The 25,412-nt window shown below is 47.2% G+C and overlaps 1 protein-coding gene across 6 annotated transcripts in view; it reads left to right on the plus strand.

Annotated features, from left to right (window-relative positions):
* The window catches only part of RC3H1 (ring finger and CCCH-type domains 1), a 77,602-nt gene extending 54,748 nt beyond the window's left edge, over positions 1–22,854 (plus strand). For 2 of the 6 annotated variants that reach the window (XM_063343739.1, XM_063343741.1), the window contains exon 20: positions 1,054–9,811. In XM_063343739.1, the coding sequence (XP_063199809.1) occupies positions 1,054–1,207 (154 nt within the window). In that variant the 3' untranslated portion in view covers positions 1,208–9,811. Of the gene's footprint in view, positions 1–1,053; positions 9,812–11,814; positions 11,957–16,589; positions 16,969–19,228; positions 19,445–19,772; positions 19,911–20,003; positions 20,398–20,746; positions 20,812–21,049 lie in introns of those variants that run through there. The other 4 variants (XM_063343740.1, XM_063343742.1, XM_063343737.1 and 1 more) reach the window with 3 other exon arrangements.
* Positions 22,855–25,412: the final 2,558 nt, after the last annotated feature.

Genomic DNA, 25,412 nt, shown 5'->3' on the forward strand with positions numbered 1-25,412 from the left:
ACCTTTCTTTGTGTAACAGGAGAGTGACTTAGTCAAGGTCGCTCTATGGTATGTGAGTAATACCCCTCGCCTCACACTGTCTCTGGTGTGGAAGCATCTCCTGGGAAAAGATTATACAAATCAAGTTTTTATAGTGCGAGCATGAATTAAGGGCCATTTCAGATGATGAGTAGGTGAGGGGAATTAGGCTGTATATCAATTAATGCAACAGAAGAACTGCAATGTTTGTAAGACTAGAAGTCCATCTAGTCAATGTTGGATTATTAGTAGAGAGGAGCAGGAGATAAATAGCAACCATAAAAGAAATTTTTATCTACCGTTTTAGCTGCAAAGGAAAGAATTGTTCCAAATGTGAGAGGAAAGTTATTCTATCCTGCTAAGGTTTGTGATGTGGATGTTGTCTAGGAAGGTATGTAACTTTGAAACAAAGTTCAGTTTTATTTGTAGGCAGTAATTTTTATCTGTGTAGAAGTTAGGATTGATTTTAAACTCATATTTGATAGTCGACTGAAATAAAGTGTTGGCTGGGGATGCTGGAAATGTACACAGCAACCATTTTCAGATGGCTGCAAGCATCTGTGTATATTCAGACTAATACTTGGCACAGAAGAGCTCAAATGCTGCGTATGTTTCGCTAAGTCAAGTTTACATAACTTCATGTGAGCAGTTTGGAATCTGGATATTTATTCAGAAAATGTATCCCTCCGTTGCTTAGGAAGTCCTGTTCTTGAGTTCTGCGCTGCACCATTAGAATTAAGGTAAATGATCCAGATAAGTTACATATTCTGGAATGAGTGCATTGTACAGATACATGATGTACATCTTGTGGCATATACTGAAATAATTTGAAAAATATAACTAATCTAAAACCTTAAAAATATGAAGTCTTGTTTGTTTGCAATTAGCCTTTTATTAGTTCATCTCTTTCTGGTAAGTACCTGCAGCATACCGCACAACCTATTTATTATACAAGGCTTTTACTTAAAATAAACGAAAAATCTCAGTAATTACTTCTTTTCACCCCCTCCCCCTTTCTCCTCAACTGTCTTTCAGCAGTGATGTTCCAAATGGATCAGCCTTGACACAAGAGAACATTGGCCTCCTGTCAAACAAGACGGCGTCTCTCAGCCTGTCAGAGGACCCAGAGGGAGGAGGAGACAACCATGACTCCCAGAGAGTGGGAGTTACACCCACGTCTGCTCCATGAAGTGTGGCCAGCGCACCCCATACCCCAGAGTTTCCTCTGCTGGGGTCTTGGTAGCTTCCATCACGTTTTTTTTCCAGGGGTGATTGGAGAAACCCAGGAGCAACAGCAGTAGCAGAGCAGCAGGTCCAGAGGCAATGTGCACAAACACAACTACTAGAAACAAATCCTGCACATAGTTCACATTAACGCATTTTTTAATTAAAAAAAATGAAAATTAGCAGTATCTGCAAGCGATTCAAATTAAATTTGTTTTTGTTCTGTGAATGAACTTTATTTTAATAACTTTGGACGCCTTGGATCCCAGGGCTTAAAAAAAAAAGATATTATATATATACTCTGTTTGATTAATTGTATGATCTTAATGAAGTAGGTTTTTTCTTTTATTTTGGTATTATTACATACCCAGTGCATATTTCTTTATGACCTTAATTTCACAACATCTGAAACAACCTGGCCGCTTCCTTGTATGGTTTAAGGGTAAACAAGGAATAATGAGGGTTGGAGGGTAGCTGTCAATTGCAGTGTCAAAAGGTGTGCAGCAAACTTCATTCTTAAAACAATTCCTCCCGTTGTGGCTAGGAACTGAACCCTAGTGTGTGCCGGACAGCTTGCTTTAAATTATTTTAGTTTAAACTACAAATGACAGAATCTTTGCAATGCAACAGTTACAGTCCTTCGTGTATGTCCCAACACAGCATGTGTAGTTTAAGAGGATAACAAGCATCCAACATATGTTACTGTATTTGAAAGTTGCTGGTCTTTTTTTTTCTGTTGGGACTGAAGAGGTCAGCAGAACATAGGCCCATCTACTAAAACATGGGTATTTCTGAAGCTGGTTATCTGGGGCTTGTGCTAGAGAGGCTTAACTGAGCAGTGAAGGTTGTACAGCCGTGACCCAGGCAGAATCTCTAGAAATACAGAGTAGAGAGAAGGTAAGCTTATGGTTCTGCAGTTGCTGGGAGGATGTTAACTGCCAATGAGCTGGTGAACCACCTTAGTTCATCCAGTGTTTGCTGCGGTTTTTTCCCCCCCTTCTCACTATGCCTTTAAAACAAGCTTACCCAAAGGCCATACAACTGACTTGATGCAGGGGGATGTACTGACCTCTCTGCCTTTTGAAACAGGTCTTTTGTGTATGCCTCCTTCTCAGCTACTCATGCTTTTGGTTTTTTTCATTGCTATTTTTCATTATTACTAAAAACATAATAATTTCCTCTGTAACTTGATTTTTTTTCTTTTGTTCAGTGATACATCAGTTATTTGATTATAATGCTTTTGTGAGGGCCTTTTACTGAAGGAGACCAACATCTTTGACTTGTGTGCATCAATGATAGCAACCTTTAAAAAAGAGGGGAATTTTTTATTTCTTTTTTAAAGTTGGCATCAAGATCTGTGTGTGTTAGAATTCGACACCTGAGAATCAATCTGCAGGTTGTCTGCCACTGCTGCGGTGAATCCTTCCTAGATTCCCCCTTCACAGGGGAAAAGCTGCCTCGAAATGACCACTTAAGGTACAGCGCGGATCCTGTCAGAAGGGTTGAAAAGTGAGTTTTGCTTGATAGATCTAGTGTGCTACTTCTCCAAGCAGATGCTTTGTAAGCATAAGTTGGAGACAACAGTAGTAAGCCTTTCTAGATGTTTTCTTTAAAAGTTAAAGAAATGAAAGAGATTTTGGTTCTTGCTGCACATTTTTTGACTGTCGAGATGCCCTGGGTGAGACCCTGTGTATGAAGAACTCTAGAGAATGATTTTTTTTTTTTTTTGAAGTGCTGCTCCCTCTGCACCTTCTTGGCCTGTTCTCATTTTTTCTTTCCAGGTTAGACTACTAAATGAGAAAGCACTGGTTATGTAATAAATTACTGCATTGCTTTGGTTGGGTAAAGCAAGAGTTAATAAATTTTCTTGGTTTTTAGTTTTTTCCTTAACCTTAACTCCTGCTGAGGTCATAGCAAAATCTTGGGCTAAGCTTTGCATTCATCATACTGTTAAATAAAACAAAATGGGGGGTGGGAGGGGATACAGTCCCACTATTGCCTACCAGTAGGAGAGTCCAAACAGAAGACTCTTTTGAGTAGCAATTATTTAATTTGCCCAGTCAAGGCACCGCGTTTATATACTATTTCACATTGAATTTGATTATGCCCTACAGACCTGGCTGGTCAAGGATTTGATACACATATTGGCTTGGGATTCGAGCTTTCTTTTTTATTTAAATAAAAATTTATATATAAATATATATATACATATATACATAGTTATATCTGTATATATATTGGGTATGTTTTAAGAATTTTTTCGCATGAGCGCAGCTGTTGTGATCAAATGTCTGGGAGGTAGAAGCACTGAATGAAAACAAAGGCATTTTTCAGCGCACACGCCCACACTTTCCATGTGTCTTCACGCAGGTTTCTTTTGCTCTTTGCTGAACTTTGGCCTCTTAATTGCAATGAGTAGTTATGAAGCTTGCTTTTTTTTCTAACCCCTCTTGACTTATGGCAAAGAATTGCCTTTGCAGTAGAAGAGCTTCACCTACATCTTGCCCCCGTCCATCTGTATCTCCTACTTGAGGCCCAGCATTGCAGCCGCTCACCTTCAGGCTGAGCAGAGCCAGGCTGAGGCAGTTTTGAGCCTGTCAGGTCTGTTCCTCCCCTCTCTGCTCTGGGCATGACGATGATTAACAATGATTAACGTGTTCCCCTGGCAGCCTGCTCACATGTCAACTGACACGGGCACCGTGCCCTGTTCTCCCTTCCTTAAGTGCAGAGCACCACCATCAGGTCAGCCTTCTCGTTGTTTTTAATTAGTTTACTCCCTGCTGTGTCTTTATTAACACAGGGAGCTCATTTTAGTTGAAATAATAAGTGCAATATTGTAATATAGGAGGACAAGCCCAGAATGTACCTTTTTTGACTGCGTATGATTCTTGATGTAAAAGGAATTTTCAAAGACGGTTATGAACTGTTTGAATCTACAGATTCATTGTCAACACTAGGAAGAATATCTGGAGGGGCAAAAAACTTGTGCCAGCTAGTTACCTTGCTAGGTTAGGGATTAATGTTTTTCTCCACTTTTGCTCTTGGGAGGAATTCCATAGTAAGGGCTATTCAGATTGCTGGCCTGCGTATGGTGAATGCTTCCAAAACCTGTGGATTAGAAGGGAGACCTTGCTGTTGTTTTTTCTCCTTTATCCAGCTTTCCGTGCTGTACTTTGTGCGTAGTGTCCTTCTTGTGATCAGTGTGTCCAGGTGAATGCCCTGTTTGCCCAGTATTATAGTTTGGCTTGTTAAATAGTTTGTTTAATATCTACTAACAGTATTGATTTTTAGCTTTGGTTTTCCCCCTCCTCCTCTTATCCTTTTTCTGCTTTTTTGCAGAAGTTTAATTAAACAAGTCGAACAAAAAATGCAGTGTATGCTTTCAAGTCTCTTCTGGAAGCTGCACCTAAAATTTTTCCCTTTTTGTGGAAAAGCATGCTGGTAGAACTGCAAGGACAGATAGTTCTACATATAATGGAAGCATTGATGGTTACAGCAAATAAACAGGGAATGAAAACTTCTGGAGTAAGTGTATCCTGATACATTCATTTCTATAGCCCCTTGTTGTACAGGAATGCTGTCCACCTCAGTGAAAGTGGTCTCAGCTAGAAAGTGGTTTAGTTCCTTCTGCTTGGGCAAGAAAAAATAGTATTACAATGGTGTTAAGGCACTACTGCATCATTTGGTAGGTAGCTTAGACTTTCTACTGCAGTAGACAACTTTGAACACTTGTTGATATACCTGGGTTTCAGCCCCAGCATGGGCAAACCACCCAGAATAGGAAGCTTCAAGTGTTAGGTTAAGCTTTAGTATGTTAGGGATTTGGTCAGAGTAGAAATGCTGTTTGTTTATTCTCTAGTGTTATTTTCCTCCTTCTTCTATCAACATTTCTTCTTCCTTCCCTATCACCTGGTTCCCTTTTCTTAATAGGAGAAGCGTACGCTTTTTCTTCTGCCCCTCTTGTATGCTATCGTGTCCTGGCCCATTTCAGAGCAGGACTTGTTTTATTTAGATCAGAGCAGCTCTCAAAACTTGCAGCACTGTTATCCCTTTTCTTCGTAAGTGCTTCTGTGTCCAGTTTCTTCTGAGTCTTTTTCTCTCCCTTTTGTCCATACCTTCTGTTCCTTCTGTGGCTTGCCCATTTGCCCTCCCTGATTGTGTAACAGTGACAGCTTGCTGCCTCAAAACAGAGCATTCAAATGAATTCGCTTAGCCAATAACTTCTGTGAAGTTGCCTTTTCTAATGGTGTTATTACTCAGTGATGCACAAATGTGATATTGCCCCTACTGGTAGGCAAACGGGGGATCTGTATAAACATGGTAAACTGCTGTTTTTCTTTAAAGGAGAGCCAAAGACTTGTGCTTTACACTTTTTTTTTTTCCTGGTGTGGCCATTTTGATTGTCAAATCTTTGTAGGGTTTTGTGAGTTGACTGTATTATCCTAATAACAATTTACAAATGTTAATGATTGTCAAGCCTTACCCATGCATTGAATTGTGGAAAATCATTCCATTTAGTCATAAAATTTGCAATGTACTGAGATGTATCTGGGGTATTTTGATGTGTTTTCAGTCTCTCATGCACTCTCTCAGCTGATGGAGTGGCTAATTTAGAGAGGGAGAAGGAACATAGAAATTTTATATAATCAAAGAAGCCTTGTCTTTGAGTGTTTAAATTGAATACCAATTTAAAACTTCTTCAGTGACAGTAAAAGATAGATCTGTGTTGCAAATGTGACTGACTCTTAAGCCCATTGGAACTGAGAAGACTTGTCAAACTGTAGCATTACATTAAATTAGATATGGAAGAAGCAAACTCGTATGATATTGTCTCTTGACAGCACAAATTGAGTAAGGTAGGGCAAATTCCATATTAGAGAAGGCTAGGAGTGAGGCGTTTCATTGATAATACAAGAAAGCCACTTGCATTTCCCTTCCTTGATCTAACTTAAACTCTTGCAGACTATTATTAAGGTTTTTAGATTCAGAGAGAAATTTGTAAGTCAGAGTAGCATAAACCCTCATTTCCATTGTCACTTCCATTTATAAATCTGAGCTGTAGTGAAGCAGACTTACAGGATAGTTATCTGAAAAAACCCAATATAAAGTACCTTTGACTGGCTGTTTCAGACTCTTTTATGGTCCAAGAAATTCAGTGCTAGTAATGAGGAGGCTCCACAGCAGGAGTGACAACTCATCTTCTCTGTTCTAAAATGGGGAAAAAAAGCATATAAGCAGTGTGCAAGTTTTGTGCTTGTCTGTGTGTGTATGAAGAAGTTTTTGTAGTCCTAGAGTAGATAGAAAACACAGAGCAAGACTGGGGCATGATGTTACCTTCATACTCAAATTATGTCGTTGTTCACTTTCCAAAGCACACACTTTCTATTCCTGTCTCCTAACGTTGGTAGCACTGATTTAAAAACAACCAAAAAAAGTCAGTGTGTCAGCAGCTCATTTTTTTGTATCACAATAAATCAATTCCCCTCGGAACAAAAGAAAAAAAAAGGCAAAAGTTCTTGATTTGTCTAAATGGTAATTTAGACACCAACTGCAAAAACATCTGCCTCGCTTGAGGAAATGTAACTCTGGATTTATGAGGAAAGTGAAGCAGCCCTTCTGAGCCACCTTTTAGCTACAGCCCTGCTGCTGACAGCTGGGTGCTTGTTACCTGTGGTACATGAGCAGACACACTGTGTAGCGCAAACTGAGTTGTTCTCAGACCAAATATAATCTGAAAGGTCAAAAACTTCATTAGGGATTCTCTTTTTCCATACTCAACTGCATTATTTTCTGTTGAACGGTCAGGGGGTGAAAGAGGTTAGAGTATGTTAGTTCAAGTTATACAGTATAAGTAAGCGATTTTGGGGAATGTTATCCCTCACAGTGTCCTTATACAGTTAACTTGTGGTCTTTATCCTTGTGTAGGAAGAAGAATGTAACTGCTTAGTGTCGTCACAGTCTTCAAGGCACTTCTTGTGATGCAGGCAGAGCCTTGATTAGCAGGGAAAGGAGAACAAACTTTGTATTGATTTTTTTTCTTTATCATTTTATTTCCCCATGGCAAGTGTAATATCGTGCTGTGGAAACTCTTTGAACACTACGGTAAGCAAAGAGGGTGCAGCTTTTTCTGAAATGTCCCAATAAAAAGAGCAGGTGGGAATGTGGATTTGTCTGCATCGGGAACATCCCAGTCAGTTGAAGTTTAAAATTATGTGACCATAATAACCAAAATTGGATGCCTGTAGTTTAGTAATCTAAATAATTAACTGATCTTTCCCAGGCAATCTTTGCAATTCCAGTGAGTTTCTGTATGATTTTAGTGCAGATTGCCAGGTGGTCAGCATTTGGGAAAGGTTAGGTGCCTAGCTTCAGCCAGCAAGGTTGTGTCTTTGCATATATATATAGGTTGGATGTTTTCATATTCCAGGAAACAACTGATTCTAAAATTCGAAAATTCTGAGGAAAACACAATTATCAACTCCAATTTGAAAAATACAGTCTTGGGAAAGATGGAAGCAACAGGTGGTGGTGCAGTGTCTCCAAAAATGAAAAGCATTAGAGATGATGGAATTACATATGAAATGTATATGGGGAAAATATATCTGTAAGCAAAAAAGAAAATCTTGTGGAGTATTTGATGTTTAAGAAATTATTTGCTTCTTTGTAATGTTAAAAAGATTTTTTAATAGTTCTGTGGCAGACAGTACTCACAAGTCTTTGGCATCCAAACCAGATTGTGTATTGGATGGATCCCACAACTGGATGTGTGCACTGACCTCTTTATTTCTAGCTTTTTAAAAAGAACCCTGGTAGCAGCATTTTATAAATGTATAAAGCAACCTGAGACTGAAGAGAAGAAACCCTGTTCATGTCACGGCTGCTGCACAGTTTACAATTGGTACCTTTGATCTGCAGCCTCTCCTAAGTGAAGCTGCTCTGACAGGGGCAAATCTAGCACATCGAATGACTTTCAGTTTTTTCTGATTTTAAGGCCCTTTGGCCTCTGCTTGCTGCATAAGCAGCTTCTATGCTAAGAGGAGCTTTCCTTGAAGTCAGCTTAGCAACTGTGCTGTAGCTTGATTATTTTTCCCTATTTTCTATAACTGGTAGCATAGTGTCAAGCTCCTTCCCCATTGTCTTTGTTGCCGTGGGGAGGAAGAGGTGAGGCAAGGCCTGTGTGGGAGGAGGGAGGAAGAGTTGTGGGATCTGCTCTATGGCAGCTCCCACCCCCTCTTTGAAATCATCTACTTCCAGTTGTGGGATTTCTCTATAGATGACTCTCTTTTCCTGTTTTTTGTAAGCCTAGTTTTCTTTGATCTTGTTAGTTCTGTACAAGTCTCCCCGAGACATTCTGCAGTCATTATCACCTTTTTGGGTGGAGTTTATTTTATTTTTTGGTTTGTTTGGTTTTTTTAAATAACTTTTTAACATTGGTGCATATATGCTTGGGATAGAGCTCATGTAATTTTCCAATCGTATTGATTGTATGTGATTGTGCCCTGCAGAGGTATATTTAACAAAAAATAAAAAAGATAGTCTAGGTAATAAAGGAGACCATGAGATTTGTTGAGTCAGGTTATGAACTATTTCTTGAACTTATTTAGGATCCTGGATAAGTGAAATTCCCTGTCTGCTGTTCTCATAAATCCATGCTAATCTTTGTTTGAACTGGTTCTTCTCTTGCTTTTCTTCCACTTCTGCTGTTTTCTTCCTTTCCTGCTTCTCTTCCCCATTAAAAAAAAAAAAAAAAAAAATCCCCCAACAAAAAGCCCCAAACCTTGAGCTTTTATGGGAATGGCTGACTCTGGGTTGATATTGTGAATATTTATTGTTCGTAACTGTAAAAACATTTTAATAGGAGTAGAGATTAAGTAGAACGTATGAGAAGAATTCTATAAACTGAATTCTTTGCAAGTTCAGGGGAATTTTGAAGTCTTGTACATACAGGCCTGGTCATGGGGCAGACATTCAAAGGCACACCAGGCATTGGGATCGCTTCCCTTGAAAGGTTAGATGCTTCACGACCTTTTGGAAAACATGTGAGATGACAAAAGGAGTAGAAGAAAGAGTTCGCTCTATCCAAGTCCCTGTGTCTACTCCTGCAACGTACTTTTTAAACTTGAAAGAAAAGCCTTCTAGATCTTATGCTAAAGTGGGACGGGGTGGATTGAAGGAGGCAAAACGCAGGAGGATCCAGAGATCTGAAAGTCAGTATTTGTCTCCTTTATTTCTTTCTTAGAACTACAGAGCCAACAGTGTCACTTTTGTATTAAAGAGCAAGGAAGTGGAGACCTATTGTGTGTGCATGGTGGTTATATAGAAAAAGCCATATGTTGAAATGCTGTTTCTTCTTCCCTTTTCACCTTGCTTTTCTCCCTCTTAAAGTCGACTCGGCCTCACCTTGCTTCCACATAGTGTCTAAGGGTCCTTTAAGTTGCAGATTCAACAAAAAAAATACTGAGTGGAAAGAAGGTGATTCACTACTTGGTTTGTAAATAGATGGAAGTGTCTACAAGGTCTTATCTGCTTTTCTGTCAGCATTTATATTAAATGATAAATTAATGGAGAACACTTGGAAATATCTCTCTCTTTCTGTCTGGGATCAGTGTACGTTCTAGATTTTGTGTGAGGTGTAAGACTGACTGTGTAAGACTTTCTCCAGGTGAAGGTGTGTTTGTTCCGTGCCAGGCTGGAGCATAGGGGATGCTGCATAGCAGAGAAGCTGTGTGTTGTGGTCTGGTCTCTTCTCCTCGGACTCTGCCTCTAAGCGAAGTGGCGTCTTCATGTGTTGAGCAGAGCTGAATGAGAAAGGATACTTGATTAGCAACGTGGATTATTTTGCTCGAAGAGGGTCTGTGTAAGTAAAAAAAACCAAACCCTTCAGAGCAAGGAGCAAGCAGCATGCCTCCAATGTTGAGCTGTTTGGAACTTGCCTCAAAGTGAGAATAAAATTTGCCCCACAGTCAGCTTTGTGGATTTTAATCTCCTTTCCCTCCTTTTTGTGGGCTTTAGCGAGTCAGTAGCTGGCTACAAGTCTGATATGGAATAAGCTGCTGCTTTGCTGAAAAGCTCTTCCTTGTCCTATTCCAGGGCAAGCCCAGCCTTCTGCCCCATGAGTTTGTGCATAGCTTTATTACTTCTGTCTTTCCTTTTGAGCCCAGGCACAGTGGATCCAGTCTAAGGTGTGTGTTTGCTGGACTCAAGCCCATCGCTGCTGACTGATGGGACCCCTCACACTCCCACAAACTGTATTTGCTTGCTTGAAAAATGCAGTTCTTATTAAGGGAACTGTATTTAGTGGGCAGTCCAGCAGAAAACTGGGTGTTTCAATTGGTGATTGTTTTCCTTCCCTTTTTCCCACTAGCCTGAGGGTTCAGGATGCTCAGGTACTCGCTCACTTATGAATTAAAAAACAAAGTGTACTTCTGAAGTGATTGGCTTTTAAAGAAGATCTGAAGTGCTATGCAGAGTCAGACCCCTGTGGAAGGGAGTGGTGCATCGGGAGAGCTTTGGGGAAACTTGGATGGTTTTGTATGTGGAAAAGAGGGGAACCTGGGTACAAGTGGATGGCAGCCGCTGGAAACTTTTTCTCCCCTTGGGTATGGATGCCAGGATAGAAGGGAGCTTGAAAAAGCCAGCCCAGAACATGGGATTTATGGATCCCATCTCACTCTGTGAATGCATGAGGCTTCCTCCCTGTGTGTCACCATAAAACTCAACTGTGAGCACCCAAAGCACAACCCAAAATCTAGGCAAATTCGTGTCCCTGCTTGCCACTTGGGTATGTTTAAGGGCTGTTACCAGCTTCTCCAAAAAAAGGGGCAATTCAGAGGACAGTGTGAGCATGTTGAGAAAACACGGAGTCTCCCTGCTGCTGTGAACTGCTCTGGGCTCTTTGTCGCACCTCCTGAAGCGAAGGGGTGCCCTGTCCTGGCTGGGATGTCTCCAGCTCCATAACCTTCCCCATGATGTGAACGCTGGCTCCCTGTGTGGCCGCGACTAAACCTGCAGCATGATGCCAGCTCCCTCCAGGCACCAGCCTTAGAGCTTTGGTGCTCGGTGATTTTGAGTGCCTGGTCCCTGCTTTGGGCCTGGGGACAGCAGCTCTGGGAGACACAAAGTCCCTCTGCTAGAGCAAACCAGGCAGTTAATGATTTGTATTGCCACGCTTGGCATTTGGGATGTCTCCTGAGGTATAGCTCTGCTCGGGCGCGAGTGCTGGGTAATTGCTTTGAGCTGAACTGGCAATAAAGTGTCACTTATGTGCTGCACTCAGATATTTATCAGCCACCCTGAGGGGTATGACTTGGCCAACTTAGACCCCTTCAGCCCACCAGTTTCAATTCTGGAGTTAACCTCCCTGCCGATGGTGCCCCCATCACTAAAGACAGCATTCCCATGCTCAGCTTCAGATGCCTGGCCGCTCTCTAACAGGGAAGCGAGCATGCAGCCACAGCACCAGTGTACTTTGTCACGCGGTGAGAGTTTGTTCACGTTAGCTGGAGCTCTATGTGATGTGCAACATACCAGAGGTGTTTGCTCTTGGTTTTACTGCATTAACCTACCCCAAACCATTGGATGAATGGAAATCCACGCCTGGATGTCTGCCTGGTGCTCTCTGCTGGCTGTGGAGAATCCCTAATTCCCTTCGCAAAGACTCCAAGCACAGGAATTACTTTGGAAAATTAAACCACCAGCCACTTGGAGCAACAAGGTATGGTGCGAGAGTCCTTTTTCACAGAGGTCGCTTTACCTCCTGCAGCAGATGACCAATACTGAACCTGCAGGTGACTGGCCCGCTTGCACTGCAAGGTCAGGCAGAAAGCAGTCTGTGTGTGTTGTTGGGCAGCATTGAGAGGGGATTGTGGAGCTTCTGTGCCTGCTTTTGATGAAGTTACCCCTCATTATAGAACTGATAAGAGAGCAAGAGTGATGTTATGTTGGGCAGAGGCAGTTCTTAAGAGGGGCCCTTGTGGCCCCAGACTATGGAGGGGAACCTGCAAAAGCAAAGTTGGATCCAGAGCATGTTGTCCTGCCCTTTATTTCCACAATCTCTGTCCCTTACTGGTATAGTAGGGTCTTTTATTTTCCCTCAAACGAGTTTGCAGCTGCATTTCCCATTAAGACCTGGGCTCTCACTGGAGGCCAGTAACGGGGCAGCTTTAGCGCCCGCTGCGCCAGCCTGCCCCCTGGTTTGGATGTTCAGGCGGCAATGCTGTTGCATTTGGAGAGCAGCTGCATCCTCCGTCTGAAATCATGTTGCTCAGTCCTGCTCCCAGCATAGCCATACATGGGCTGGGGATGGGGGGAGATGCTGTTCATCCTCAGCTTTCCAGCTGGGCAAGCGGAAAGGTGAGCGCAGGTAAGAGGGGACGTGTTTGAAACTGCAGAGTGTGAAGTGGGGCAGGTTCTCCCAACTCGGGTCCATCCGTTTGGGAACAGGGGCGATGGGACTTGGGGCAGAGGGAAACATTTTGCTGAGCTACAAGATATTAAAGCGCAATTTACAAAAACCTTAGATCATCACACTTTTATTTGAACTCTTGAAAGTTTTTTGGGGTTTTTTTTAATGGTATGAGCAGTTGATTTTCTATTGGCAAGAACTGAAGGCATCTGGCACTTGTGTGGAGTAGGTGGTCAAACTTTCCCTTGTCAGATTGAACTTTAAAACCTCTTTCAAACTAAACATTGGATTTTTTTTGCTCTTTGCATAACCTTCTGCAGCTGGTCATCAGCCTTTGGTCTCAGCATCCTCTGCCCTCCCACCCTCCCCTGCTTTCCTCTCAGCTCTGCTCAGGCACAGAAACCTAGCAGGGAAACTGCTTTGGACTGGTTTGGGCTCAGGCAGGAGCTCCCTGCCCTCTTAACGATTCGCACTTACATCCTAAAGGCAGAAGGCTGGAGGTACAGGGCCAGGTAAGAGAAACAGATTCCGCTAATCTTTTGTTGTTAATTAATTCCTTGTAACAGGTCCTTTTCCCTTTGTAGGAGCCTATGAATTTCAGCTGCTGCCAGAGTGCTTTTTTGCTCTGGGCATGGCCCTGAGGAGCTGTTTCTAGAGGGCCCTCCCATCCCAGCTCTCACAAAGTCTCGCTTCTGTACAGCTCACCGAGGTGCTGTGCTTGACTTTTATCCCCAACCTGTAGCAATGCTTCATGGTGTGGAAAGCAGTTCATAAGGTCAGGTTGCCCTGAGTAATCGCTGATCTCTTGACCGGCTGTAAAAGAGCACTGCTGATTTGCTTTGCGCTCTGTTTTTGGGGTGAGGAGGGACGGGAATGGCTTTTCTTGTCAAGAGCCGAAGTCAGTCTCAAAATGGTTTGAGCTACTGGACGTTTGCTGGGCTGTTTATCGCACTCTGGGTGCTGCAGGGCATGCACGCCGCTGTGCGTAGCACCAGCGGGTTCAGTAGGGTGAGTGCCGGAGGACGAGCGGTGGCTCTACAAGGCCAGTTGGTCCTTCCACACAGCGATGACAAGCAGTGGGATGGAAATGTCCTGTGCCGGCTGGAGGCCGGCTGGGTGGGATGGAGGGGAGTTTCTGTACACTTGCCTGGAGGCTTCTGATTTTGAGCTGAATCAGCAACTTGTTTCTTGGCTTTCTATGCTTCTTACAGGGGGGGAGCAGAGGAAAAGGAGCCCTTCCTAATTCTTTCATTCTTCCTGGCCAGGAAGCCTTTTCAGGCAGTGATGTTGTGGTAATACTTTTGGGGTCCTTCCAAGCAGTTGACATATGGAGTGCGTAGCAGTGCTGCAGGGGAAAATGGAGTATCAAAGAGCTGTGGAGGGAGGAGGAGTGTTTTTCGGCCAAGTGCCACAGCAAAAAGCTGGCCTAAGATATAGCGAGGGGTCCTGCCTGTAAGAGACGAGATTGGACATGTCAGGGGCCGAGTCAGCCTCGGTGGCTGATAGATCAGATTTAAGGCATTAGCGTGAAGTCCTCTATCTCCTCTAATTTGATGGAGCCAGGAGTTTACTGCGAAGCTTAAACAGGGAGTGTTTCCCATTTAATCAGGACAGGATGAAGAAGAGGTGCTCTCCCCGCTCTTGTGCTTCGGGTTTTAAATGTGAGATTAGCAGCACTCTGTGCCAGCAGACACCACCACCTGCCTCTGTCGTGGCAGAAGCGGGCAGTTGTGCCCGTACAGGCACATCGGGACACGCTTGTGGACATGCCTGTCCCTGGAGGCGAGCGGGGTGACAGGGCAGGGACTGCGGTGAGGTTGTCCTTTCTGCGGCAGGGCTGCAAGAGCCAGTGGGAGTTAAGCGTGATGGAGGGAGGGCTGCTGGCAGGCAGCAAAGGATCACCCCGGTCCTGGCCCTAGGGCTGCCGAGCACAGAAACGGGCCTGTCTTGTTGCTTGCTGGCTGATTTCTTCCTGTAGGAGTGCAAGGTTCAGAAGAGCAGCGCTTCCTGGAGTGCTTTCAATTGTCTCAATAGTTTTCCTTTCTCTCGCCCTCCTGCCCTGTGTGGTGTTTTTTCTTTCCGTATTTGGTTGACTTCCATCCCCTTTTAGATTTTTTTTTTTTTTTGCCCTTTGTGCTGTTGCATCTATCCTGTACCTTTTGAAAGCTAATCTGTTTGTTGTTACCAGCAAGAGCGGTGGCCGTGGCCTGAGCAAGTACGTCTTGTTTTGCATGTTTTCTTGCAGTACGTGTTGCTACGCTGTTAGTGTAGGCTGGAGAGGGCCCCTCGGGGCTCGATGTGCTCTTCGTGCCAAATGAGGTAATTTCTGCTTTTGCGGAGGAACTGGAGCCGAGATGAAGTCATTGCCCAAGAGCCCCGGGGAGGGGGTTGTGAAATAGCCCAGAGGTCTCCTGCGTCCCAGACCGGTGCTCGAGCCGCTCCTGTGGTGCTGGCCCACCAGCGCTGGCAAGACCACAGGCATGGAGGCATCAGTGGTAAATGCAGCTGATCTTTATTCTAGTCGCTCAGGAGGCCGCGCTTGGTAGCTGTGGCAGTGAGTACGTGGGGGCAGGCAGAGACCTACCCCAGTTAAACATCTCTTTGAAGAAGTCTTCTCCAGCAGGCAAGTCCCGGGCGGGCTGCCAGCGCTTTCCAGTAGTTGTTTCCCGAGTTGTTGTGGCTGCGGTCCGTGAGCTTCCTCCCACGGGGTACGTGAACAAACCCAACATGGAGTCATGTAAAGGGCATCTCAAAACCACAGTGCACAGGAAATCTTCCGTGCCACTTAATTGGCTCTAGATGGCTGATGAGGCCTTGCTGCCGGATCTGATGGGGTGTGCAGATCCCCTGCTTCAGCAAAAGTGGAAAATATAAATTATCTCTGCCTTGCTGGGAGATTTTCAAGAGACCTGCTTTTCGTGGAATGTGGTTATTAACGTTAGCCTGCCCTCCTCAGGTACCAGGGATGGCCAGTTTGCATTGAGGTGTTGAGAACTTTGGACAGGAATGGCTGTGATGTACCAGTTACACCATTCACACTCTTACAAAAAAAACTTTTAGGGACTAAAGATGCTCAATGCATGGAGGGACCTGCTCCCCGGAGACCTCTCCCACCTCTTCTCTGCTGTAACGTTTCCTGCGTCAGTAACTTAAATAGTGTAGAGCTGAGGTGAGCCTCAAAGCACAGACAGCAATTGAAGGGGACAGAGAAGTTCAGGTGAAGGGAGAAGAGAGACCAGGAAAACCAGGAGATTCCCCTAGGGAAAAGGGGAAGGAAACAGTCAAAAACATTCTGTCTCAGGCCGACTGGTCTGTGGAGCTTGGGGTACCTGGGGGTTCTTTTGAGCAACCTGGTCTGGTGGGAGGTATCCCTGCCCATGGGAGGGGGATTGGAACTAGATGGTCTTTAAGGACCCTTCCAACTCTAACGTTCTATGTTCCTCCCTGTGAGGAAGAGGGGTAGGATCTGTACAGAAACATAAATGCACCTGGACTGCAGATGGGGGCAGTTGGGTGGCTTTGGTGGCTCCGTGCTGGCTCCTGTCGCGGGCAGGCCTGGGGAAAGGCAGCTCGGGCAGGGTCTTTCCATGGGAGCCACCCTGGCTGGCCAACGGGGGGCACTCAGAAGTTCAATTCATGTGGTTTTGTACAAACTTGTCAGGGTTGAGCCTGCTGCTTAAAAAGAGGGCACCCAGGGCTCTGGGAAAGCACTGCTTTCAGTGTATTGTTTCTAAAAGCGGTGTGTGCTCAGCGGCATGCTTGTCCTGCTGATGGTGTCTGTCCTCCCTGTTTATCCCACAGCTGTGGGACAAAAGGACAATTGGAGATGACCGTGGGGCTCCTCTCTCACTGAGGTTGGCTGAAACAGGGCCCATGGGCTGCGGCAACAGCATGGGTTTTCTGGGCGGGCGAGTGTGTGTAAGTTCTCTCTTTCTGGTTCCAGGACAATGCGTCTTTTTGTGGTGTGTCTCTTCAGCGTCTGGGGTCTGGCTGCCCCTCAGCCCTACCTTGTGGAAGACATTTGCACCGCGAAGCCACGAGACATCCCGGTGAATCCCATCTGCATCTATCGCAACCCTGAGAAGAAGCCCCAGGAGGGTGAGGGACAAGAGTCAGGGAAGGGCAAGCTCCCGGAGTCCACCAACCCTCGGGTCTGGGAGCTGTCGAAGGCCAACTCGCACTTTGCTGTTGTCTTCTACAAGTACCTGGCTGACTCCAAGGAGGATGGGGAAAACGTCTTCATGTCGCCCCTCAGCATTTCTACAGCCTTCGCCATGACCAAGCTCGGAGCTTGTGGTAGCACCCTCCAGCAGCTCATGGAGGTGGGTTGGCACTTCCTCAGCCTTCTCCTGGAGCTGTCACCAGGGTCTGAAAGACAGCAAAGGTGATAACGGCTTACTGCTGCTAACGGGCTCTCTGGGCCGGGATGGCTGTCCGGCTTGGGAAGGGAGACCTTTATTTAAACAAGCCCCTAGGAAGGGCACACACGGGCTGCTTGTCTCTGGGTTTGTTTAGATCCCGTCTCTTTCCTCTGACTCCCTGTTGGAATCCAGCATTCAGGGTGGGTTTCCTGGGTTTGAGAGGTTAGCTTTCATCTGGAGGAAAGGAAGCCCATTTGGGAGATTAGGGAAGGGAATGGGAACAGTTTGTTTCTTGCAGATTGGGCAAGCAGGTAGCTGAGCAGGTAGCTAAGCCCCTTCCTATGCAAAAACCATGATATCAAGTCCCATTGGGAGAGGCTCTTTTCCACATTCCCCCTCTCTCCCTTGGGACAAAAATACACACACGTGGACACCCTGCAGTCCTCCTGGCTTCCAGGGCTCTGCCACCCTGCGGGAGCACAGGAACATCAGTTACTTCTCGAGGGCCTCCTTGTCGTAAACGTAAGCGCAGCCTGAGCCCTCAGCCAGGGCTGAACAGCTTCTCACTGCCGGTGTTGGGCAGTGGCACAGCAAGGGCCTGAGCTTCCGAAGCACGGGAGCCTGGACGCATGGGGCCTCTCCCTCCAGCCGTGGCTCCTAAACTTGGAGGGGAGCTCTGGTCCTGGACTGAGAGGTAGTCCTGCGTCCGGGCTCCTCCGTGGGACCTGTTAATCCCTGCCCATGCCAGCGCCCTTCTTGCTGTCAGACCCGCTTGCCCGACAGCTGCGAGGGCGCTCGTCTGCTGCGAGAGGCTGGGTACTGCACGTGCTGTCCTCGCAGCCGGGACACTCCAGCCCGGAGGGGCCTTTCTCCCTGCAATGAGGAGGTGTGAATTAAACCGCTCCACTTGTCCTTGCAGATCCTGCCTCTGGAGTAGGTAATGTTGGGGTCACCATCATCCATGCAGTCTGGGGCAGAGCAGTGAACCACGCCTCCCAAAACCTTCGCTCCTGCCTTCCCTTGTGGGCAGCCCTCCCTGCTGGAAGGGGACCCTTCTCTCACTGAGCCACCCAGGACGCGGAGCTATCACTCCTTATCCCCCCTTTTCCCTAGGAAAGGGCAGTAACGCTACCTTTGCCTCGTAAGAAGCACCACCAGAGATCCTGGGTGTTTGTGTGAAGCAGCGTGCAGTGGGACTTTCTGTGCCTTACAGCCCTGGGGTTGGATAGCAGTAGACAAATCAGAACGCTCCTTCCAGCTGGCAGCTAGGAGAAAAAATAAAAAATAAAAAAAATCACTGTGCTGTAGCAATCTACCCTCAACAGGATTGCTACATAGTCCCAATTCCTGCTGAAATAGATAAGGTGTACCAGAATTACTCAACAGGCTGTGAGAGTCGCTCCTGGGAAGGAGCAGCCTTTGGCACCATCACAGGAGGGTTTAGCACAAACCTTGTGAGTTTTCTGTCACCTGCGCTGACCCGCGAGCTGCTGCCAGGCCCCGTTGGCGCAATGCTCGTCTCCTGTGAGGCTGTCACCGGGGTGTGGGGGGGACTTTGTAAACACCGTGCATGAACTATGTTAACTTTGAGAGCGCTGGGGAGAGCCTCGTGGTTCAGAGGGGAGGGGTCAGAGCGCACAGAGAAAAACGTCTCCAAGACCTTCGTGTGTCTTCTGCACAACCACCTAAACTGTCCAGATAAGTCATGCCCGTGTTTGAGATGGACACGTACAAAACGATGCGTCTTCCCCGGACAGCTGGGGCGGCGGAAGCGGGTGGGGGACAGAGGCAGAGGCAGATCTGGGCAGGGGCACGGCCAACAGCTCTAGGGGAGGATCTTCAGTCAGCAAGAGCTGGAGCCTTCTTGCTGGGTTAAAGACGGTCAGAAGCTGGGACCGGTCAAAGGTAGAGTGTGGAGAGGGAAGGAAGCCGGCGTTAGAGAGAGGAGCAGTACCTCTGCATGCTGAGCAGTGTTTAATCTTCCATTTTGGACTCCAAACCAGGGTCTCGGGCTGGTGATGTGTTGCTTTTACGTAGATTTGTGTTCCAAGTTAAACATGGAGGGTGGGTGAAGCTCTGAGGGCCTTCAAATTTCTCTGCTGCATGATTGAGGCTGTTGAGCAGCAGCCAAACGCTCTGTCACTGCTTGCTGTGGGGCCCGGGAGCTGTGGGAGCACCGGAGCCTGCTCATGGATTCCTTCTCACTGTTTGGCCCCTCCAGGTCTTTCGATTTGACACCATTTCAGAGAAGACGTCCGATCAGATCCATTTCTTCTTTGCCAAGCTGAACTGCCGGCTCTACAAGAAAGCCAACAAGTCCTCAGAGCTGGTATCAGCCAACCGCCTCTTCGGGGAGAAATCTTTGGTCTTCAATGAGACTTACCAGAACATCAGTGAAATAGTTTATGGAGCGAAACTCTGGCCCTTGAACTTCAAAGTGAGTTTGAACTATTTGGGATTTTTCTTTTTTTGTTTGTTTTTCCCCACCCTGTCCTTCTGCTTTTGCTGCGTCCCTATCTTTTGCTCGCAGGGAGTGCCCCGCTCCGGGCACGTGGGACATCAGTGAAGGCAGGAGGAGCAGCTCCTCCTGTCCCAGCTCACCTTAACCACGGTCACTTCCCAGCTTCTCATTTCTAAATGCTGTAGCACTGCGCGGGGAGCAATGTTCTCCCCGGGCACACACCCTCTACATCGTCCCCTGCAGGAGGGATACAAAGAGGCGGTTGGAACCCTTGTCTCAACCTGGTTTTGGTCTTTTCCTTCAGGAGAAGCCAGAACTTTCCAGGAAGATCATTAATGAGTGGGTGGCTAATAAGACAGAGAAGCGCATTACAGAAGTGATCCCAGAAGGAGGTATTGATGATCTCACTGTCTTGGTCCTGGTCAACACCATTTATTTTAAGGTATGGCTAACAAAACTGGGGGAGCAGCCCACTTCCCTGGGGGAGAACGCACAATGCTCATGTTTGTCTCTGTCCTCCCCATTTCCCTCGTAGGGGCACTGGAAATCGCAGTTCCCAGCTCCAAACACAAAACTGGATTTATTCCATAAAGCCAATGGTGAGACCTGCAAAGTCCCAATTATGTACCAAGAGTCCAAATTCCACCACGCGTCCATCTCCCAGGACAAAGTTCAGGTGCTGGAGCTGCCTTACAAAGGGGACGATATCACAATGGTGCTGGTCCTGCCCAATGCTGGGACGCCGCTGGTGGAGGTGGAACGAGACCTGACATCGGAGAAGCTGCAGGGCTGGATAGACTCCATGAAGGAGGTGTCTCTCTTCGTCTACCTCCCTCGCTTCCGCATCGAGGACAGCTTCAGTGTCAAGGAAAAACTGAGAAAAATGGGGCTGGAAGATCTCTTCAGTCCAGAAAATGCCAGGCTCCCAGGTCAGAGGTGGAGATGGGGTGGTGGAGGGTGGAGGTGGGGGGGTCACCATTCCTGCACAGGCACTGGGGCAGTAAGGGCAGCAGCACCTGAGGAACGAGAACGTGAAAGCATTTAGATGTTGCTGCAGTCAATCATGGACTCTGTGGTCGAGTCCCATCACGGACACGCAGCCTTGCTCTGCGCTAAGGATGTGGGAGTTAAGCAATCAATTGCTGTTTGCGGAGGATAATTTTGTTTTAGGGCAGACACACCTTCTGCTTGGACACAGGCCATGAAGGATGGAAGTGTGTTCTCTCTTGAGCCGTTGTCTAAAAACGTAGTTTTAACTTTCTCCATTTTGTATTTCAGGTATCATTGCAGAGGGCCGTACTGACCTGTACGTATCTGAGGCTTTCCACAAAGCCTTCCTCGAGGTAAGCCTTGTTTTGTGTCAGGGGTGTCTTCCTCTTTGTTTCTAAAAACATGAAGCATTTAAAAAAAAAAAAAAAAAAAAAAAAAAGCTCTGGATTGATGGTGCTCCCTTCCTCAGCAATCTGGGGCTTTGGGGGGAGGCGGGAGCTTGGCACCCACCTTCTGTGGAGAAGGAGGCCAAGCCCTCTACATATTGCACAATGCCCACGTCTTAATCCCACCTTCTCTTTTGGGTGGTAGGTGAATGAAGAAGGCAGCGAGGCGTCAGCTGCGACAGCAGTCACCGTCTCCGGCCGTTCCTTCCCCATGAACAGAATCATCTTCAATGCCAACAGGCCCTTCCTGCTTTTCATCCGGGAAGCCGCCCTCAACACCATTATCTTCATGGGCAGAATAGCCGATCCGTGCTCCTAAAGGGGTTGCCAGGGCCCCGCTTCTCCCTTTGCTGCCTCTGGAGAGGGGCAGTAGGGTATTGCCACCGAGGCCAGGCGGCTCCTGGGGCGGCTGATCTCGCTGTTTGGTGCGAGCTGCAGGGGGGGACTGTATCCAGCTGGGCTGTCACCGCTCCTCTGGGCAGCGGGCACCTCACCTGCTCCATCCCTCACTCAAAGGGAAGCTGAATTTTTGCCGGCACCGGTATTTTTGTGGCACCTAAACCCGAGTCCAGCGTTGCTGTCGTTCTTATAGCCAACCCTCCCCGCTTTCAGGCCTCAAACTGTAACTCGTAGCCCCTGGTACATTAAAAACCTGTAGATCTGTGTGTAACAAACCGATCTCTGAATGGACGCTTTTCGCTAAGTCACTTCCTAGACTTTATTTAAACTTTCCCTTTCCAACAAACGGGGCCTTCCCTGCAAGGCCCCGGTCCCGGCAGAACAAGCCCAGGCTGGAGAGGCCCGTGGGGCGGCAGCAGCCGAATGGCTTGTGCTGGCCGGGCCAGAAGCAGCTCTGCACGGCTCTGCGGAACGGCTCGGGGGTGGAAGAGCTGCCAAACACCGGAGCCCCGTTTGCCAACAGCTCTGGCGTGTCCCACGTCCCCAAGTGCTGAGCAGTCGCTAGTGAAAGCCTCGCGTAGCCAAGGCGGTGAGTTTCTCTTTTTGAGTAGTAAAGCTTTAAACTAGCCCCGTGCTGGAAGTGGGAGTGTCTGTGAACCATGCCAATGCCCGGGTGAGATAACGGATCTGTAACGGAGTTGTGAATGTTGGTTATTTCACCTGTGAGCTTATTCCCAGAGCTGAGCTGTATCCTGGCCTTTATGAAGGCCTCCTCTCAGCAGCCATGGCCACAGCAAGCCGGGCACGGGGGGGCGTTAAGTTCGATGTGCCGCTCCATGGAAGAACTGGTACAGAGAGGTGTTTGGTTGTATCTGGAAGCGTCTCTGCAGGTATCTGGGAACGTCTCTGTAGTTTGGGAAGGTTTGTAGCCCTCTCTCTTCTGTTCTGCGGTAGGAAGGTCTGAGCATCTGTGTGTGTGTGTTGAGTGGCGCGTGGTTTGGACAGGGAGAGTCACCTCCCGTTGTACCACGGAGCTGCAGCAATCGCCCCCTGCACGCTCGACAGCCCCATAACGCACTTGTCCCTTTTGTGCTGCCGTGCTTGCCTGGAGCAGTACCTGGGAAAGCAGCTGTACGTTTAACGCAGAAGCTGGGGCCCTGGAAGGAAAAGGGGAGCATTTTGGAAATAACTAAGGATTCAGAAAGCAGCTCTTCCTCTCCCTGCCCTGCTCTGGCAGCCACCCCTGTGTCTTTTCTTGCTGGATCCTGTCTTCTGCTTCCTTTCCTCCCTGTGCAGCTCCAGAAACAATCTTCCCCTGTAACCTCTGATTTGGGTGCTGCTTTGGGCTATGGAGGTGGAGGCTGGAGAAAGAGGGGGTTTGAGGCTCTCCCCAGCGTGGCGCTGAGCCACGGGCAGCAACAGGAAAGGGGTGCTTGGCTGGCAGCGAGAGCGTAGTGCTTCCTCCCCACGGTGAGGACCGATGAGACAAAGCTCATAAAAAACAGACAGGTGTCATCTCAGATGGCAGGAAAAGCCACCTGGCACAGCCCGGCCTCTCCCGCGTCGCCGAGGCAGGGACCGGGCTCTCGCCCCACAGCTGGTGGGAAGCGGCAGCAAAGAGAAAACTCAAGGTCAGGTCAGTCAGCTACAAGACACAGACGAGGAGCTGAGTATTAAACCATTTAATTCTCAAACCACTCACATGCATAATGTTCTTTTACACAGTGTTAAAAGAAAGAAGAAAATGCGATTTGTTTGTTTTTGTTTTAATACAAACAGAATTTCAAGTATACATTTATAGAATTTTCAAAGATTCCTACCCAAGTTGCTAAGTTTTCATTCACATTGTTCTTAAAGCTGTCCAACGAGAGCGCGTTTTGCGAAACTGCTTTCAATGCAATTGTACAGTCCCCTCTACCTTTGTTTTATTTCCCCCTTCCCCGGCTGGTTCTCCTTCCGCCCTCGCCTGCCCCCCAGCAGCGCTGGCCGTGCCCCGGCCCCACCGGCCCCGCAGAGCTGCTGTCTGCCAGCCGCGCTGGAAGGGGCAGAGGAGAGCCGGGGCCGAGGACCAGCTTGGGAACAGCTTGTAAAAATCAGGAAGAAGAGTCTGATATCCACAAGTCCCAGACAGCAGGCTCACGCTTCAACCTACTGCACGCTACTCCGAACACAGACTTCTTTTTTTTTTTTCTTGAAATAAGGATTGCAACCAAAAATAAAATTAATTATAATAATAATAATAAGAATAATTAGTACAGCAGGAAATTTCTTAACTGTGAAAGTAAGTCTTGAGTGTTAGGACACCTGTCCTAAAAAGTTTGATTTATAGACCAACAGTTGAAGGCGACAGCACAATTTTTGTTACAGGTGGTTACTCTGCAAACCAGCTCGGAGCAGAATCAATGTGGGTCAGACAAACTTGGATTTAAAAACAAAAGTAAAAATACTGAACTGACTGGGGCTCCATATCCACGTTATGGAAAAAAAAAACCCCACAACCCCAGTAACAACTTTGTCGTGGCTTTGCTTGTTCAGCTTAGCTCAGCCCCACGCACGCCACGGGCCCACGGCAGGTTGTAACTTCTGGCCTGCTAAAAATGGGGTTCGCGTGGTCTTTACAGGCGAGGGTGGGCTTTTCTCCACCGATTACCAAAGTATTTGAAGGGCCCAGCGCGGGGCAGCCCTGTCAGCGCCCCTGAGCTGTGCGTGGGGGTGGCAGCGTGGTGGGGGCAGCGCCAGGCCGGGAGGGCAGCGGGAGGTAGAGCTGCCGGCGCTTTCGGCTGCCCGCGGCAGCCCAGGGTCTGGCAACGTCGCTCCCTCCCGGGCTCTGGCTGGCAGAAGCCACCCACCTACCTGTACAGCCGTGTCAACAGCCAGCAACAGCTGTACTCACCAGTTAAAGTGCATTTCTTCAGTAAAGGGTTTTTCTTTTTTTTTTTTTTCTTTTTTTTCTTTTTTTTTAAGAGGAACCTATTTAAAGTGCTGTTCTAGTTTGGAAAGGGACTCCGTTTAGAAAAAAATGGCACCTTTTCACATGAGATCTGCTCTCTGTATGTGTGTGTATATATATATATAAATTTGCAGAGTCAGATCTGCTGTCTAATGACCAACATATAAAAGTGTTTTGTTTTTTTTTTTATTTTATTGCTTTTTTTACTGCTGCCTGCTCCCTCAGAGGCAGGGGGGAGATGGATTCTCCTCTTACCTTCCAGACCATTCGCTAATTTCCCAGCGCAGGAAGCGGCGCCGCAGCCTCCCTGCCCTGGCAGCAGCCTCTGGCCCGTGGGACAGTTCACTAATAGGCAGAATTCGCAAAGTTACGAATCCCCCCTGAAGTGTCACAGCCCCCGAGCGAACCTGCCAGGGTCACGGCGAGAAACTGGCGTCACAAAGAGGGACGATGGACCCCGGAGGGCTTCCCCCCGGTTCCTGCCAGATGCCATTTTCCTAGAGTCACTTTACAGAGCAGACCTGCATTTCTGAAACACAGAGGTAAGGAAATAGCTGTGTTGTCAGTGAAAGCTTTGCTGATAGAGTGTGTAGTGTGGTAACCTCAGCACTCCGAGAGAGAGAGGTAGTTACTGTCCTGTGAATCTGCTGCTGCTTAACGCAACTCAATTTCTGGAGTGACCGCTCAAAAAAAAAAAAAAGGAAAAAAATCCTGTGCTCTTTATTGGAAGTTATCCCAGTTAAATCTTTCTGTTGAAGACATACTTGACCATTTCCTCTAAGAGGATTTAGATTTTAGCAATTGATTGTCAGTTTAGTTCATTATGAAATCAAATCTGATGAGCAAGTTGCTCCACAAAGCCACTCACGCTGTTAACTCCTGTTCCAACGCGCTTCCGCTGCTCTGCAGGGAAGGGCTGGACCACGGGGGTCCCTCTGTGGGGGTCCCTGTTCACCTGAACAGGGCTCTCGGGGCACAGCTCATCTGCTACAGCGTCACCGCCTGACAGCGCAGGACAGCCTTTCCTGCTCTCAGCAGTTCTAATGGAAACGGTAAAAAGAGCTACCGGTGTCACATTCACAGTGTTGTACAGGAAATAGGGGGGTGACACCAGGGGAAGGAGGGGACAACTGGGGCACAGCTCGGGGGAGCTCCAGCT

This window comes from Chroicocephalus ridibundus, chromosome 8 (assembly GCF_963924245.1).
Source record: "Chroicocephalus ridibundus chromosome 8, bChrRid1.1, whole genome shotgun sequence".
NCBI classification, from domain to species: Eukaryota; Metazoa; Chordata; class Aves; order Charadriiformes; family Laridae; genus Chroicocephalus; species Chroicocephalus ridibundus.